This window comes from Harpia harpyja, chromosome 1, assembly GCF_026419915.1.
Source record: "Harpia harpyja isolate bHarHar1 chromosome 1, bHarHar1 primary haplotype, whole genome shotgun sequence".
Lineage (NCBI taxonomy): Eukaryota > Metazoa > Chordata > Aves > Accipitriformes > Accipitridae > Harpia > Harpia harpyja.
This window is the reverse complement of record NC_068940.1, coordinates 105,898,225-105,910,431: the sequence shown is the minus strand read 5'-3', so window position 1 is coordinate 105,910,431 and position 12,207 is coordinate 105,898,225. Positions and strand designations below refer to the sequence as shown.

The 12,207-nt window shown below is 46.3% G+C and overlaps 1 protein-coding gene across 15 annotated transcripts in view; it reads left to right on the top strand.

Annotated features, from left to right (window-relative positions):
• Positions 1 to 10,672, top strand: part of OBSCN (obscurin, cytoskeletal calmodulin and titin-interacting RhoGEF) — a 194,269-nt gene extending 183,597 nt beyond the window's left edge. For all 15 annotated transcript variants that reach the window (XM_052808313.1, XM_052808371.1, XM_052808303.1 and 12 more), the window contains 9 exons: positions 95 to 262; positions 746 to 868; positions 2,879 to 3,049; positions 4,328 to 4,448; positions 5,101 to 5,340; positions 6,005 to 6,228; positions 6,696 to 6,771; positions 7,260 to 7,409; positions 7,545 to 10,672. In XM_052808313.1, the coding sequence (XP_052664273.1) occupies positions 95 to 262; positions 746 to 868; positions 2,879 to 3,049; positions 4,328 to 4,448; positions 5,101 to 5,340; positions 6,005 to 6,228; positions 6,696 to 6,771; positions 7,260 to 7,409; positions 7,545 to 7,722 (1,451 nt within the window). In that variant the 3' untranslated portion in view covers positions 7,723 to 10,672. The remainder of the gene's footprint in view (positions 1 to 94; positions 263 to 745; positions 869 to 2,878; positions 3,050 to 4,327; positions 4,449 to 5,100; positions 5,341 to 6,004; positions 6,229 to 6,695; positions 6,772 to 7,259; positions 7,410 to 7,544) is intronic.
• The last annotated feature ends 1,535 nt before the right edge of the window (positions 10,673 to 12,207 follow it).

Genomic DNA, 12,207 nt, shown 5'->3' with positions numbered 1-12,207 from the left:
GTCCCTAACCTTTGGGACAGGGGTGCAAGGAGGGGTTTAGACCCCTTGGTATAAACTTGCAGGGTACTTATCTCTCCTATCTTCTGCTTTTCAGATGGGATAGCTGTCCACAGCAGCAGCCGGATCCTCATTTCAGCCACGCTCAAAAACTTCCAGCTATTAACTATTCTCTCTGTTAGTGCTGATGATTTTGGTATTTACACCTGTGTGGCCACAAACTCCCTGGGCTCAGCATCCACCTCTTGTGTCATAAGAAAAGCAGGTAAGACAAGTAGCTGCTACAGAAGTAGGTATTACAAGTACTTCTGCCCAAAAATGTGAGCTGTAAATACCTGTGAGGTGAGATTTCTGCAGATAGGTTCAGAGGACAATCTCTCCTTTGCCTGGTCTGGTCCACAGCCACAGCCCTTGCTGTCTGGTAGTGTGGTGTATTTTGCAGGGGTTTTTCCCTCTTCTTCACTATTTAGTCTCTCTCCTGAATTCAGAGCCACTCCAGTAACCATGTGGTTCTAGAACAAGACTTCAAAATCTTAATACTGAGTTTAAATTAGGCATGGTTAAATTGCTGTTCCACTAGGGGGGTGTGTATATATATATATATATTTATATATATTAAAAAACCATATACATTTTTATATATATGTATAAAAAGAATATCCGTAACTGAGAAATGCTGGGTGTAGAGGTACATATCACAGCAGTACTATTGTTAACAGTCACTGGTTTTTGTGTCTCCTCTCGACAGAGCTTCCTCCCAGCCCTCCACCCCCTGACATCGTGGAGGTCTACGAGGATGGAGCCCAGGTGGTCTGGAAACCTGTGGAAACCAACACCCCCGTCCATTACACTGTCCAGTGCAAGAGCGAAGGTAAAGTGTGGAATGCTGCCCTTACGCCTTGCAGGGAACATCTCGATTTGTGTGATCTCTTCACCAGCTGGATATTTTATTTTTATGCAGAAACAGCCTGATTTTAGGTCCCTAGTTTAGAGTTAGGAATGAAATTCATATAGCTATCATTTAGCCATCTAAAAGTTAGATGTTGTGCTGGCTAAATCAGCCTGGAATATGCATACTCATACAAAGGCTTTCTTAAAGTGTGAATCAAACTAGGTCACATGGAAGCTGTAACCAAAAAGTGAAGAGCTACAGAAGAATATGGATGGCTGGTGCCAGATACGCAGTCCTGAGTAAGCCTCTCAAATTACAGTTCTGACAACATTATACACTAATAATGCCCAGCAACAACCATCAGCAGACAATATCATCCTATACCCAGGCTTCCTGTACAGTCTGGGGGGAAGGATGATCTATCAAAAAGGCAATTCATCCTATGCTAAACAGCCATGCTTTCTTTTTCCATTGATTAGGCAGGAAGCTTAGGGCAAACAGCCGGGACAAGATGACAAAAGTTTGGCAAAACTGCATCATCCCTTTGATGTTCTCTTCCAAGGCTTGGTCCAGAGCCTGATGAAATCAGTGGATGTTTTCTTGTTTAATTGCACGAGCTTTGAATCAAATCCCCAAGCCCATCTCTCTTGGGACTGCTTTTGCTGTTATTACTATGAATGCTATGTCTGATAGTAATTTCTACTGCAGTCACACATGCACATCCCTTTGGATTCGACTGCTCCATGTTCCTTCTTTTAATTCTTCAAACACACGTGCACTCCTTTCTGGATGAGCATGGGCAGCAGCTTTCTGCCTTTTCACTCTGGAGCTGGTGTCAGTCACCTTTCCTCCAACACAACTTACTTTATTGTTATTCATTTTGACACAACTGTAAGCAAGACTTTGGGGAGGATACAAACACAAGTTGTTCCAATTAGGAAGAAAAACAGGAAACAGCATCTACAATCTTCCACTGCATTCTGTGTATTTGGCAGGAACATGCAAAGTCCTGCTTTCCTGAACACATGAGGATTAAGATAATCAGAAAAAAATTCCTTGGTTTGTCCATTATTTGACAGTAGGCTTTTGCACGCTGCTTCTGCAGACACTTTTCTCTGTTTCTAAGCTATATCTGCTCCTTCTTACACATACACACACCTTAATTCAACCAGTAGCCCGCAAGCCATTGATACCTTTGTTTTGGGTGGTGAATTACTGGTTTTCCTATGGTTTGAGGCTCTCTACCAGTGTTTATTTGAATGAAAGGATGGATTTAATCTCAGGCAGTCTCAGGGAGTTGTGTTTAACCTTGAGCACAGCAACAATGGCAAAGTATGGGATAGAGCATCTTGTAAAATGAATGATCACTAAATGTTTGCTGCTGATTTTCTACTTCACACCTTAGTCCCATGAATAATGAGTCCATAACACACCTACAATCTCGGTTCCCTAAGAAATTATCGTAAAAGCTGAGTAAACCTGCCAAAGTTTCAAACAGTGGGTTTGCTAGGAGGGTGTTAGTGCATAGTTCTGTTCTGAAATCCTGCACCTTATGGTTTCAATTGGAGTCGAGACAGGGCCAAAAGAGAAAAAACAGTGATTTTTCTAGGCTTTTGTTTGGAGTTCTTGGTGTATATTTGCTTTAGAAGATTGGTGGCATGAATTAGATAAACAGAAACTACAAGGGAAAGTTTCACCATTCCTCTGAAACAGTATTGCCATACCTTGGACTGATTAGATATAAACCAGCTGATTTCAGAGAAGATGACTTTGGCACATGTACAGCGAGCGGCACCAGGCACTAAAGTTGGCCATAGCAAGTCAGTTTTTCCTTCACTCTATGAGATTCCGCTGTTTCTCCATATTCCCAGCACATAAGTAAAGCTGACGAAAAAAAACCACAACAAAACCCCAAAACTCAACACCCTCGCCCCCAGTGTGACCATCTTAAATGAGTTCTAATCTCTTTTCTGTCTTTCCTCGGTGAAGATGGGGAGTGGACGACTCTTGCTTCTGACATCGCTGACTGCTGCTACCACGTCAAAAATCTCTCCAAGGGGTTTATCTACTGCTTCAGGATAGCCTGCACCAGTAAAGCAGGAATGGGCCCTTACAGCGACCCATCTGCCGAAGTAAAAATCACTGGCAAGGATCAAATGGGTAAGATCAAATGCCAAGAAAGCACTGTGTTTTTCCTGCATCAAAACAATTGCACCCTTTTGGATCCGGGTCCAGAAGTCAAGAGCAAGTGAATCAAGACCAATTCCACTTGGCTCAGGGTGGTTTAGGGCTTCCTCCTCTTTGGCTCTCTTATTCAAAAGCAAATTATTTTCTAATTCTGGACACAGTTAGGGGAATATGCGTAAATATACAACAAATACATAATAAAATAATAACAATATGTAAATATAAATAATATGTAAATATATATAAAAATGTAATAATAAAAAATCTGGAAACTGTAGATTATCCACTGATGACACACTCAGTTTTTGATGTGAGATCATGAGGAAACAGGTCTGGGACAATGAATGTGTCACTGGAGGCATTGATCTGTTGGTATAGATCTGCCACTGGTGAAAACCCTGGACGTGCTCTTTGTTACGGACTCAGTCCTAAGTTCAGTAGTTAATTAATGTGTTCTGGTGTTTGCTACTGGGAATTATCGTCCTACTGTGGTGCATTTTTCAGCTGTATTTTGTCTCTGAAGTAAAGAAAGCTCGATTTACTATTTTCTTCACCTGTTAGAATACTTTGTACTATTCACATGTTTTTAAAATTAAGAAATCCATAACCGCGCAACAAATATATCCTTTCTGCCAAGAAGTGGAAGGATGGTCTAACTGGAATTTCCTCCCAGTGGAGGGGATTATTCTGTAAAAATCAGTTCACAGAGATATTTTTAACTCACCCTAAATCCTCTGCTTTCCCTTGGCCTGGGATTCATTAACATATCTCAATGTGCCCAGCATTTCCAAGCAGATGCTTTAACGTGTCAAGGCATGCTTTAATATTTTAGGGAGCACTCAGACACAACAACATGCCACAACCAGAGCAATAAGTTTCAGCTGCTGCCCTGAAATACCCAACTAAAAGAAGTTTCTAATTGTTTGTCGGTGTCTTACCATGTCCTGATGACTTGTTATGTGAGAAGGTGAGAACCAGTGGCTGAGATGACTGATATCACAGCACACAACATACAATCCACCTCGGAGTCTGGAGTGGTCACACCAGGGAATTACTGGGTGGACAGTCCAGAATCTGTGGCATTCAAATAGCCTTGGGTGCCACAGCTGGGGGACAACCTGCAGACTTGTCTGGAGAAAGCTCTGCTGTCGCCTTTCTCGTTGTTCATACATAGCGAAGGGTGGCTCAGAGAGGCTCCAGTTTCCAGACAGAGGTGTTTTCCCATGTAATCCTGTTGCTTTTTCTCTGCAGAGCTTCATGCTGCAATGCAGAACTTCCCATCAGCTGCTACTGAAGAAGAGAGCGAAATAATCACGCCATCCGAGCCTTTCCCAACCTACCAGACCTACGCCTTCCAAACAGAGATCAAAAGGTAATGAATCCACCCGAGCACTCAACCAGACAGAGGGAAACACCACGTGTGGCTGGAGTTTAGAAAAGTCACTTTTATAAATGCACTGCTCATGCAATGTCACGGTGTTTTGTTGAAATCACCTCCACAGCAATACATATAAACCTGAGATCACTGGCTGAGCGATCTTCACTTGGTTTGGTAGGATTCAGGTGCGGATTTTCTGGGAGAGCAAAAGGGTCTGTGCTGGGCACCAGGACAGCCCCTTAGTATATTGTGAAGTGAGCCGAAGGCTAACAAAGGCTCCTCTCATCGCTTCATCAACTTTTGCAGCTACCAGTTTCAGACAGGGGGTTGGGATCCCACTTTCTCTGCCTACAAGACAGGCACCAACTTCTGTTGCCAACGGGGTGGTAGTTCTCTTGCTCGAGACGGGATAAGCCACCTTCTCTCTCCCCGAAGGAGTTAAGCTCTCACTCCTGCAGTTTAAAGTGACTGTACAATTTAGAGACACAGGAGGATGTGCAAACTGTGACAGTAGATGCAATAACTCCACATCAGGCATGGATGAAAAGCACAGCATGGGATCCTGGTGGTTTTAAAGAACAGAAGCTTCTGGCTCTTCCAGGAGTAGCAGAGAAGCTTAACGTGCCTTTGTGTTCCTTTGTACCAGGGGTCGTTTCAGCATCGTCCGACAGTGCAGGGAAAAAGTAAGCGGCAAGACTTTAGCTGCTAAAATTATCCCTTACTGGCAAGAGGACAAGCAAACTGTGCTCCTGGAGTACCAAGTCCTGAGGAAGCTTCATCACACAAACATAGCTCAGCTGAAGGGAGCCTACGTCAGCCCGCGGCACTTAGTGTTGATCCAGGAGATGTGCGTGGGACCAGAGCTACTCCACTCTTTGGCATTACGGTAATAACAAGTGGAGGGAAGGGTTTTCCAGTCAGGGCTGCTCTAGGGAGCAAAACACCTATTGCTTTCCCCTGACAAACTGGATCATTTCTCTCCACCTGTGCCAGTGTGCTGTCATTGCACGTGGGATTTGTGATGCACTTGTTCTGCAACTTCTTGTGACATAGAGAAATTACTTAAGTTCCCTACAAGGTTGGGGTAGGGGACAATTCAGGGCCACCCGGTTGAGATGTTGAAAGCAGTCTACAGGAGTTGATATGAAACCCTCTCTCCCATAACAAGGAGATTATTGTGGTTCAGGAAGCCTCATTTCTCCTCCACATTGTTTCTCACAATGGCAGAAAATGTATCTGCTTAAATCCTCTGATTCAAAGAGAGGGAACGGTGGGCATCAAATCTGCGTTTCGATTTCTGCACAACCACTGCTTTCTCTGACGTGCAGCTCTACAACCTCCTGAACTTCTTGCATCTGTAAACCTGACTCACAGGATGGACCAGCCTCTCCATATACAATAGATTTGCTAAATGAATAGAGTGGTTTCTTCTTGACTCTCAAGGGCCTCATGGGATTAGACATCCAGGGGAGGATGATAGTGGGTATTGAATGGCACTCTTGGGCATGCAGAAAGGACACCTCTGGTTTCTATTCCCTTTCTTCTACCAGGACATCGTACTCAGAAGTGGAGGTCCGAGACTACTTGTGGCAGATCCTCAGTGCCACTGAGTACCTCCATGCACACAACATCCTGCACTTGGATCTCAGGTCTGAAAACATGATCATCACTGAGCCCAACCTGCTGAAACTCCTGGATTTTGGCAACGCACAGTTCTACACACAAGACAAAGTTATTACCATGGACAAGTGCATGGACTATGTTGAAACCATGGGTGAGTACAGAGTTCAGCCACAGCAATCTTGGCTTTGTATGCAATGTGTGGTAAACAGAAGGACGGACAGAGCCATTGGTCAAGGCAGCAGTTGGCCCCAGCAAGCAAAGTCTCCCAGGTGCTGCCCTCCAGTAACAGCGTGAGTTTGCGGGAACAGCCAGTGGTGACAGCCGTCCCACTTGCAGACCACAAAGGACAAAGCCAGAGGTCATGGCCAACACCACTCTGGCTGGCATCCACGTGTCCAGAGCTCAGGGGTATAGTATTATTGCCATTTGGCCTGATGTTCTCCAGGTTTCATTGCAGTCATCGCCCACGAGGGTGTCTTACCTCAACCAGCTCCCTATACTAGAAGCTTTTTCTTCTTCACTCTTGGGAAGGTAGCAAAGCAGAAAAGTACCCACTGCTTTTGTGCTGGTCTCAGTGCATTGGAGGGGAGCTTGGCTCACACCAGTTTGCTTTTCTAGCTCCAGAACTGCTGACAGAGCAAGGAGCCCTCCCGCAAACTGATATCTGGTCCGTCGGAATCACAGCTTTCATCATGTAAGTCAGTCTGCCATTCCCTGCCCTACGAGCAGCTTTAGAAGTACAATTTGAGAGTCATCAACCAGGGGAGATGCATTGACTCAGGGAGTTAACCTCATTTGTGCCCCCTCTCCTCGGCAATGTTGCAGAAGGCTGTGTGATGGATGGTACGGAGCTGGCTGCACCATCCAAGGATGCCCAGTCCCAGCGATGTCTCCACATAGAGTAAGGAGGCTGTTTTGTAACACAGCAGCTGCTGGTGTTTCTCACTCAGCCTCGTCTGAAAAGCCCCAACTTTACCAAGAAAATTCAAATTACACTAAGTGGAAAAGCAGCCAAAGTCATGAAACCCGCTGAAGAACAGCGGCCTTTGAGGTTTTGTTTTCCCATATGATATTTCTGTGCATCGTCGTGACCCTCCTCTCACTGCTGAGTGGGAATTCCTGGGAGAAGGAGCATCTTGAGCGATGCCCTTCACACTGATCAATTCTCTTCTTTTGGGGCAGGTTGAGTGCCAACTACCCCGTCAGCTCCGACATAGCCTGCGAGTTTCTGAGAACAACCAGGAAGGGTAAAGTGAAGCTCACACGGTGCTACGCGGGTCTCTCCGGGGGAGCGGTGTCCTTTCTCCAGAGCACGCTGTGTGCAAACCCCTGGTAAGATGGTGTCTGCTCTCCCAATAGCACAGTTGATGCAGATCGTGGCTATTGCCCCTTTTTTCTCTCCATTTGCAAGGAGCCTCCTCACCAGCACGGATCCGCGACTGATCTTCTCACCTTTGTCTGTTTTAGGGGAAGGCCGTCAGCCTCGGAGTGCCTTCAGAGCCCGTGGCTCCAGGAGACAGGTTTAGACAACAGGCAGCAAGCCCTGGTTACCTTCCCCACCACCAAACTGAGGAATTTCCTCACCGAACGGGAAAAGAAAAGGGGCCTGCTGTGCTCCAAGTACGGCCTCATGATTGCACAGTGACGTGGATGCGGCGACAGACATGAATTGTCTCCCTCGCCCCTTCTGCACTGAGTGTTTGGTACCAAATAGTCCTGCCAAGTTGCTGTGCATCAGCTGAGCTGGGGTAACTGCTCTCCCTGAATGCAATTTAGCGTAACTAAGCAAATTAATCCATATTACGTGCATTGCCACAAGGTAAGAGCAGAAATATAGACCTAACATGGCTCAGCTGACTAACGGTAACTTGACAGTATGTGTGTCACTTGGCTGCACCCTTCCTGGAAGAACCAGGAGAGATTTCCATAGCCATTTCTGAATGGGACTAGCTACCAGCCCCAAGCAGCTTTGCAAATCCTTCCCTGAGGTCAGAAAGACTCCATGCATGCAAATGCCGGGCACTGTTTTCTGCCCCTGGCCCCAGGACATGATAACCAGACACACTTTCAGATGTTACTGCACTGCTCATCCCACAGTGACCACCGCAGCAAGGTCTGAGTGACTGGTGGGTTTCTCACCTGCCTCCAATCCACAAGAATTCAGTGACCAGTTATGAAGGGTAACTAGGGAAGTGTGAAGCACTTTTTGGGAGCTGATATTAGACAGCAATGTATCTCCAGGCTTTGGGTGTAGAGGTCCGACTACATAAAGCCCTGAGCAACCTGGCCTGAGCCGACAGCTGACCTTGCTTTGAGCAGAAGGTTGGTTTAGAGACCTCCCGAGCTCCCTCCCAACCTGACTTGTCCTGTGATCCTATGTCTTTGCCAAGTGCCAGACGCAAGGCCGGAGTGGTGGGACTCTGCTAGCATCCATTGGCAGCCAGGCTCAGCACGTTGCTTACCTGGCCAAGTTCTTGACCCAAGATGAAGCACGGGGCTAGAGGAGGGTTATTCTAGCTGTGGAGCAACGAGAGGCTGCGAAGGAAGGAGGTGTGTGTTACGTGTGTGACAGTGGTACCACAGAGGAGATTTTTAACCAGGGCTTTTCATACTCTGTGAGGAAGCTCCTTCCAGCCCAAGTCACAAGAAACAACGAGAGTCTCCGTGAAAGCAGCCTCGTAGCTCAACTCTGTAGCACAAGGTGTGTATGGGGAGAGTAACAGCAATGCGGTTTTCCAGTAACTGATAAATTGAACATCCTATACCTGCAAGAGGCCATAGCTTGCTTAGCTTTGAGAAGAGTTACTGTTCTCCCTGCAGCCCAAGTTGACCCTGCGTATGCTGCTCCACTTGGGCAGCCCAGCTCCTGCTCTCTTAGAGCCCAGTCCGCCGCTCAGTGAGCTGTGTGGCTCCATGGAGGGTCACCAGCTCTCCACGGGCATCTGCACTGCCACATCTGCAGAGCTGACCAAGCTCCTCAAAGGTTTCAAGGTTTGAAAACACTACAAAACTTGGCTTTTGGGGCATGTATCTGAAGTCTCCCATTAGACCTAGACGACAGTTACCCATCACATAGGATCTGACAGTTACCCCTCACCTGTCTGACTGTATCTGCATCAATTATCTTAAAAACGTGTTAAAGAACAAACATAACAAAACAACTCTTGAAAAAACCAAGCTGTGACTTGCTGTATGGGCATCTCTAGGAAAGATGTTCCCTACGGCCAGGATGCTGGCACACGGAGCATTTGGTTGTATAGCTTGCCCCACAAGCGGGGCTAAAACAGGCTGGTGCAGAAAGCCTTTTCTGAGCACACTCAAGGCGAGAGGTGGTGGTATGAGTGGTTCATTGCAGCCTTGCTTTGCTCCTCATCAAAAACACTCCCCCGTTCTGCCTGGCTTCTCTGCGGTTTTACCAGGGTGTGCTGCCTGGCGCAGGGTATTTCTGCATCTTTTATGACTTGTGGGAATAACTTGGCCGCCGGACAGTAAAGGCAGCAAATGCAATAGTGACCACAACCTTGTTACATGCAGATGTTTTACCACTAAGAGACTATGCCACTTTGAAGCCGGGCTGCTCTTCTCTGGGGAGTGCACAGGCACATCTACCAGGAGATGTGCCAGCAGTGTCACCGGCAAATGCTGTGTGTTTTCATTCTTAAAAAAAATCCTGAACTTTCATGTTCCTCCTTCTCCTTCAGAATCTGCTTTCCTTTGCAATGGTTAGTGTTAGCTGTGTCATTGCTTTGTACTTATAACCTCAGTGTTCCTTTGAGTTTCTCTGAAGTGTATGATGTATCTGTTGGTCCCACTGAGTTTCTTCAGTTTTCCTTACAAGCAGCAGTAAACGGAGGCTTTCTCAGAGCCGTATCTGGCTGTGCTTAGAGGAACGAGAGCGGGAAAACAGTTCCTAATGCATTACAGCTTAATACTAGAAGTGATGCTCTTTAACCAGGAGTGGTCTTTTCCAACACATTTAACCCACATTGTTCCAAACCTGAAGCGTGCAGTATCATGACTCCTTCCCTTGCACAGTGTGCAGAGCAGGAATTGTAACGGAGAGCAGAGGGGCTTTCACTGTGCTGTGGAGAATAGAGACTGACTCAGTAGACCGTAAAGCTTTGAATATCAAAGTAATATTGTCTTCACTATGCACTACAGAAGAGAAAACCAAGGTTTTAGGGCCAGACTCCACGCTCCGTTCTCTTGGGGGATAGAGGAGTACACAAGAAAGACACTGCCATGAGGTCTACCCCCAATAAACTTTTCAAGACTTTGGATTCCTTCCAATTTAACTTCATTTACAAATCCAGTAAGGCTTCTGTTGGCACAGGCTAGTTCTTTACTCTTGCTGGTACATTTTGGGATGGAAAGCTCAGTGCCAGGGGACAACCCATCTAAGCATAAACTTAATTGCAGATTAACTCATTTTGAGCTTTCACACTCTTCCGTATATGACTCAAATTAAGTGATTTTTTTTTTTTTTTTTTTTTTTGCTTCTCACAACTGCATGCATTTGAGCATGTCTGAAGTCTTTTATAGACTCAATACTGTTTGGTTAAATAAACCATTCTGACAAGGAAGTAAGGCCAGATTTTTCTGCTGAATCATTGTCATTGTCCTGATTTTTATATCCTTTTCCCGAGCCCAGTCCATGTTTGTGCAGCACCCGTCCCTCACCCCTCAACTCTGACCTGGGGTCCCTACGAGTGATAACCACAAACATACACTGTGCATTAACAGTGAACAACCTTCATGCAAAACATCCACAGAAAAAATCCTCTTGCTAGAGCCTTGGAGTGAGGACATCACTTGGCCAGCAAGTCACTACAGCTCGGACCTGGCTCAGCTATCCCGAGGCATTCCTGGGCATGGTTTGGAGCTTCCAAAGATCAAACCATTGGCTGGGATGTGGGAAGAGCTCCAGCTGAATTCTTGGTAGCAGAGCAAATAAATGAACCCACGCGTGACAAAAAAGAGGTGAGAGCCATAGAGGGAACATGGAAGTCATGAAAAGGTGCTGGAATTGTTAATGGGAATATTAACCGTCAGAGTCAAGCCTTGTGCAGTTACAGGTAGTTTGGTTTTCCTTGGCTCTGCCACAGCTGCTTGGCAGCTTCTGCCTGAACTTCCACCACCGCAAGGTCTGGGCTAATGCCCTGTCTGGCAATACGGGATAGTTTGCCCTCAACATGCAGTTACAACATAACCCTGTCCTTTGCAGAACAAAGCAGAATCTGGCTTTGATGTTTGGACACACGTGAAAATGTTTGAGATTCATTCCTCGGTCATACATAATCTCCAAAGTCCAAGGTTAGCATCAGCGTTAAAATCGATTCACTGTCCTCTGCACAGGTAAGGCTGTGATTTAACTTCTGTAAAGACTGATTTTGTCAGACCCCTAATTATTGAAGGGAAAAAAAAGCAAAGCAGAGCTTGTAGAGCAAAGTTTTATCCTGCATTGGATCCAGTGGATAAAACAGAGATGTTTGGGGGCTCATAAGGTCGCAGTGGCTGTAGCTCGTAAGGGATTGAGGTTGTTTTCTCATGCCCCACTTTGGTTTTCTAGCCCCTTCCCATCACCCCATCCCATTCCTTATAGCCTCCTTGCATCTTTGCAGAGGATGGGGAATACCATCGGCCCATGGGGCTCGAAGAGGACCATCGAGATGCCAGGAGCTTACCCCCCCACCAAGGCTCAAGCACTGCAGCCCGGACAGCCACCCCTCGCAGGAGGGGAGACCTGTTCCCAGCCAGCAGGCAGAGTCCAAAATTTCTGGGCTTACACAATGATTTGGGTTAAAGCAGGGAGCTGGTTTGGTGCTGCAGGGGATCCTGGCTCAGCTGTATGTACCCACGCTCCAGCTGTGTTACAGTCGGCGGGTTGAATCCAGACACACACAGACAGCTTTTTTTATCCCCAGAAACTGTACAGAAGACACAGGGCTTGAATGCACAACCTCCTGCAGCCCCGGAAAGGCAGGTGACCACATGCATGCCTAACTCAGATATATAAAAATGCTACTGTACGTTATTAGTGGTGTTTGCAACTCCCTTCTCCTCCCACTGACATGGTAAATGAGATTGGCGAGACCCGTCCTTTTCTTAAACGTGAAGTGGGAAGGAGCTG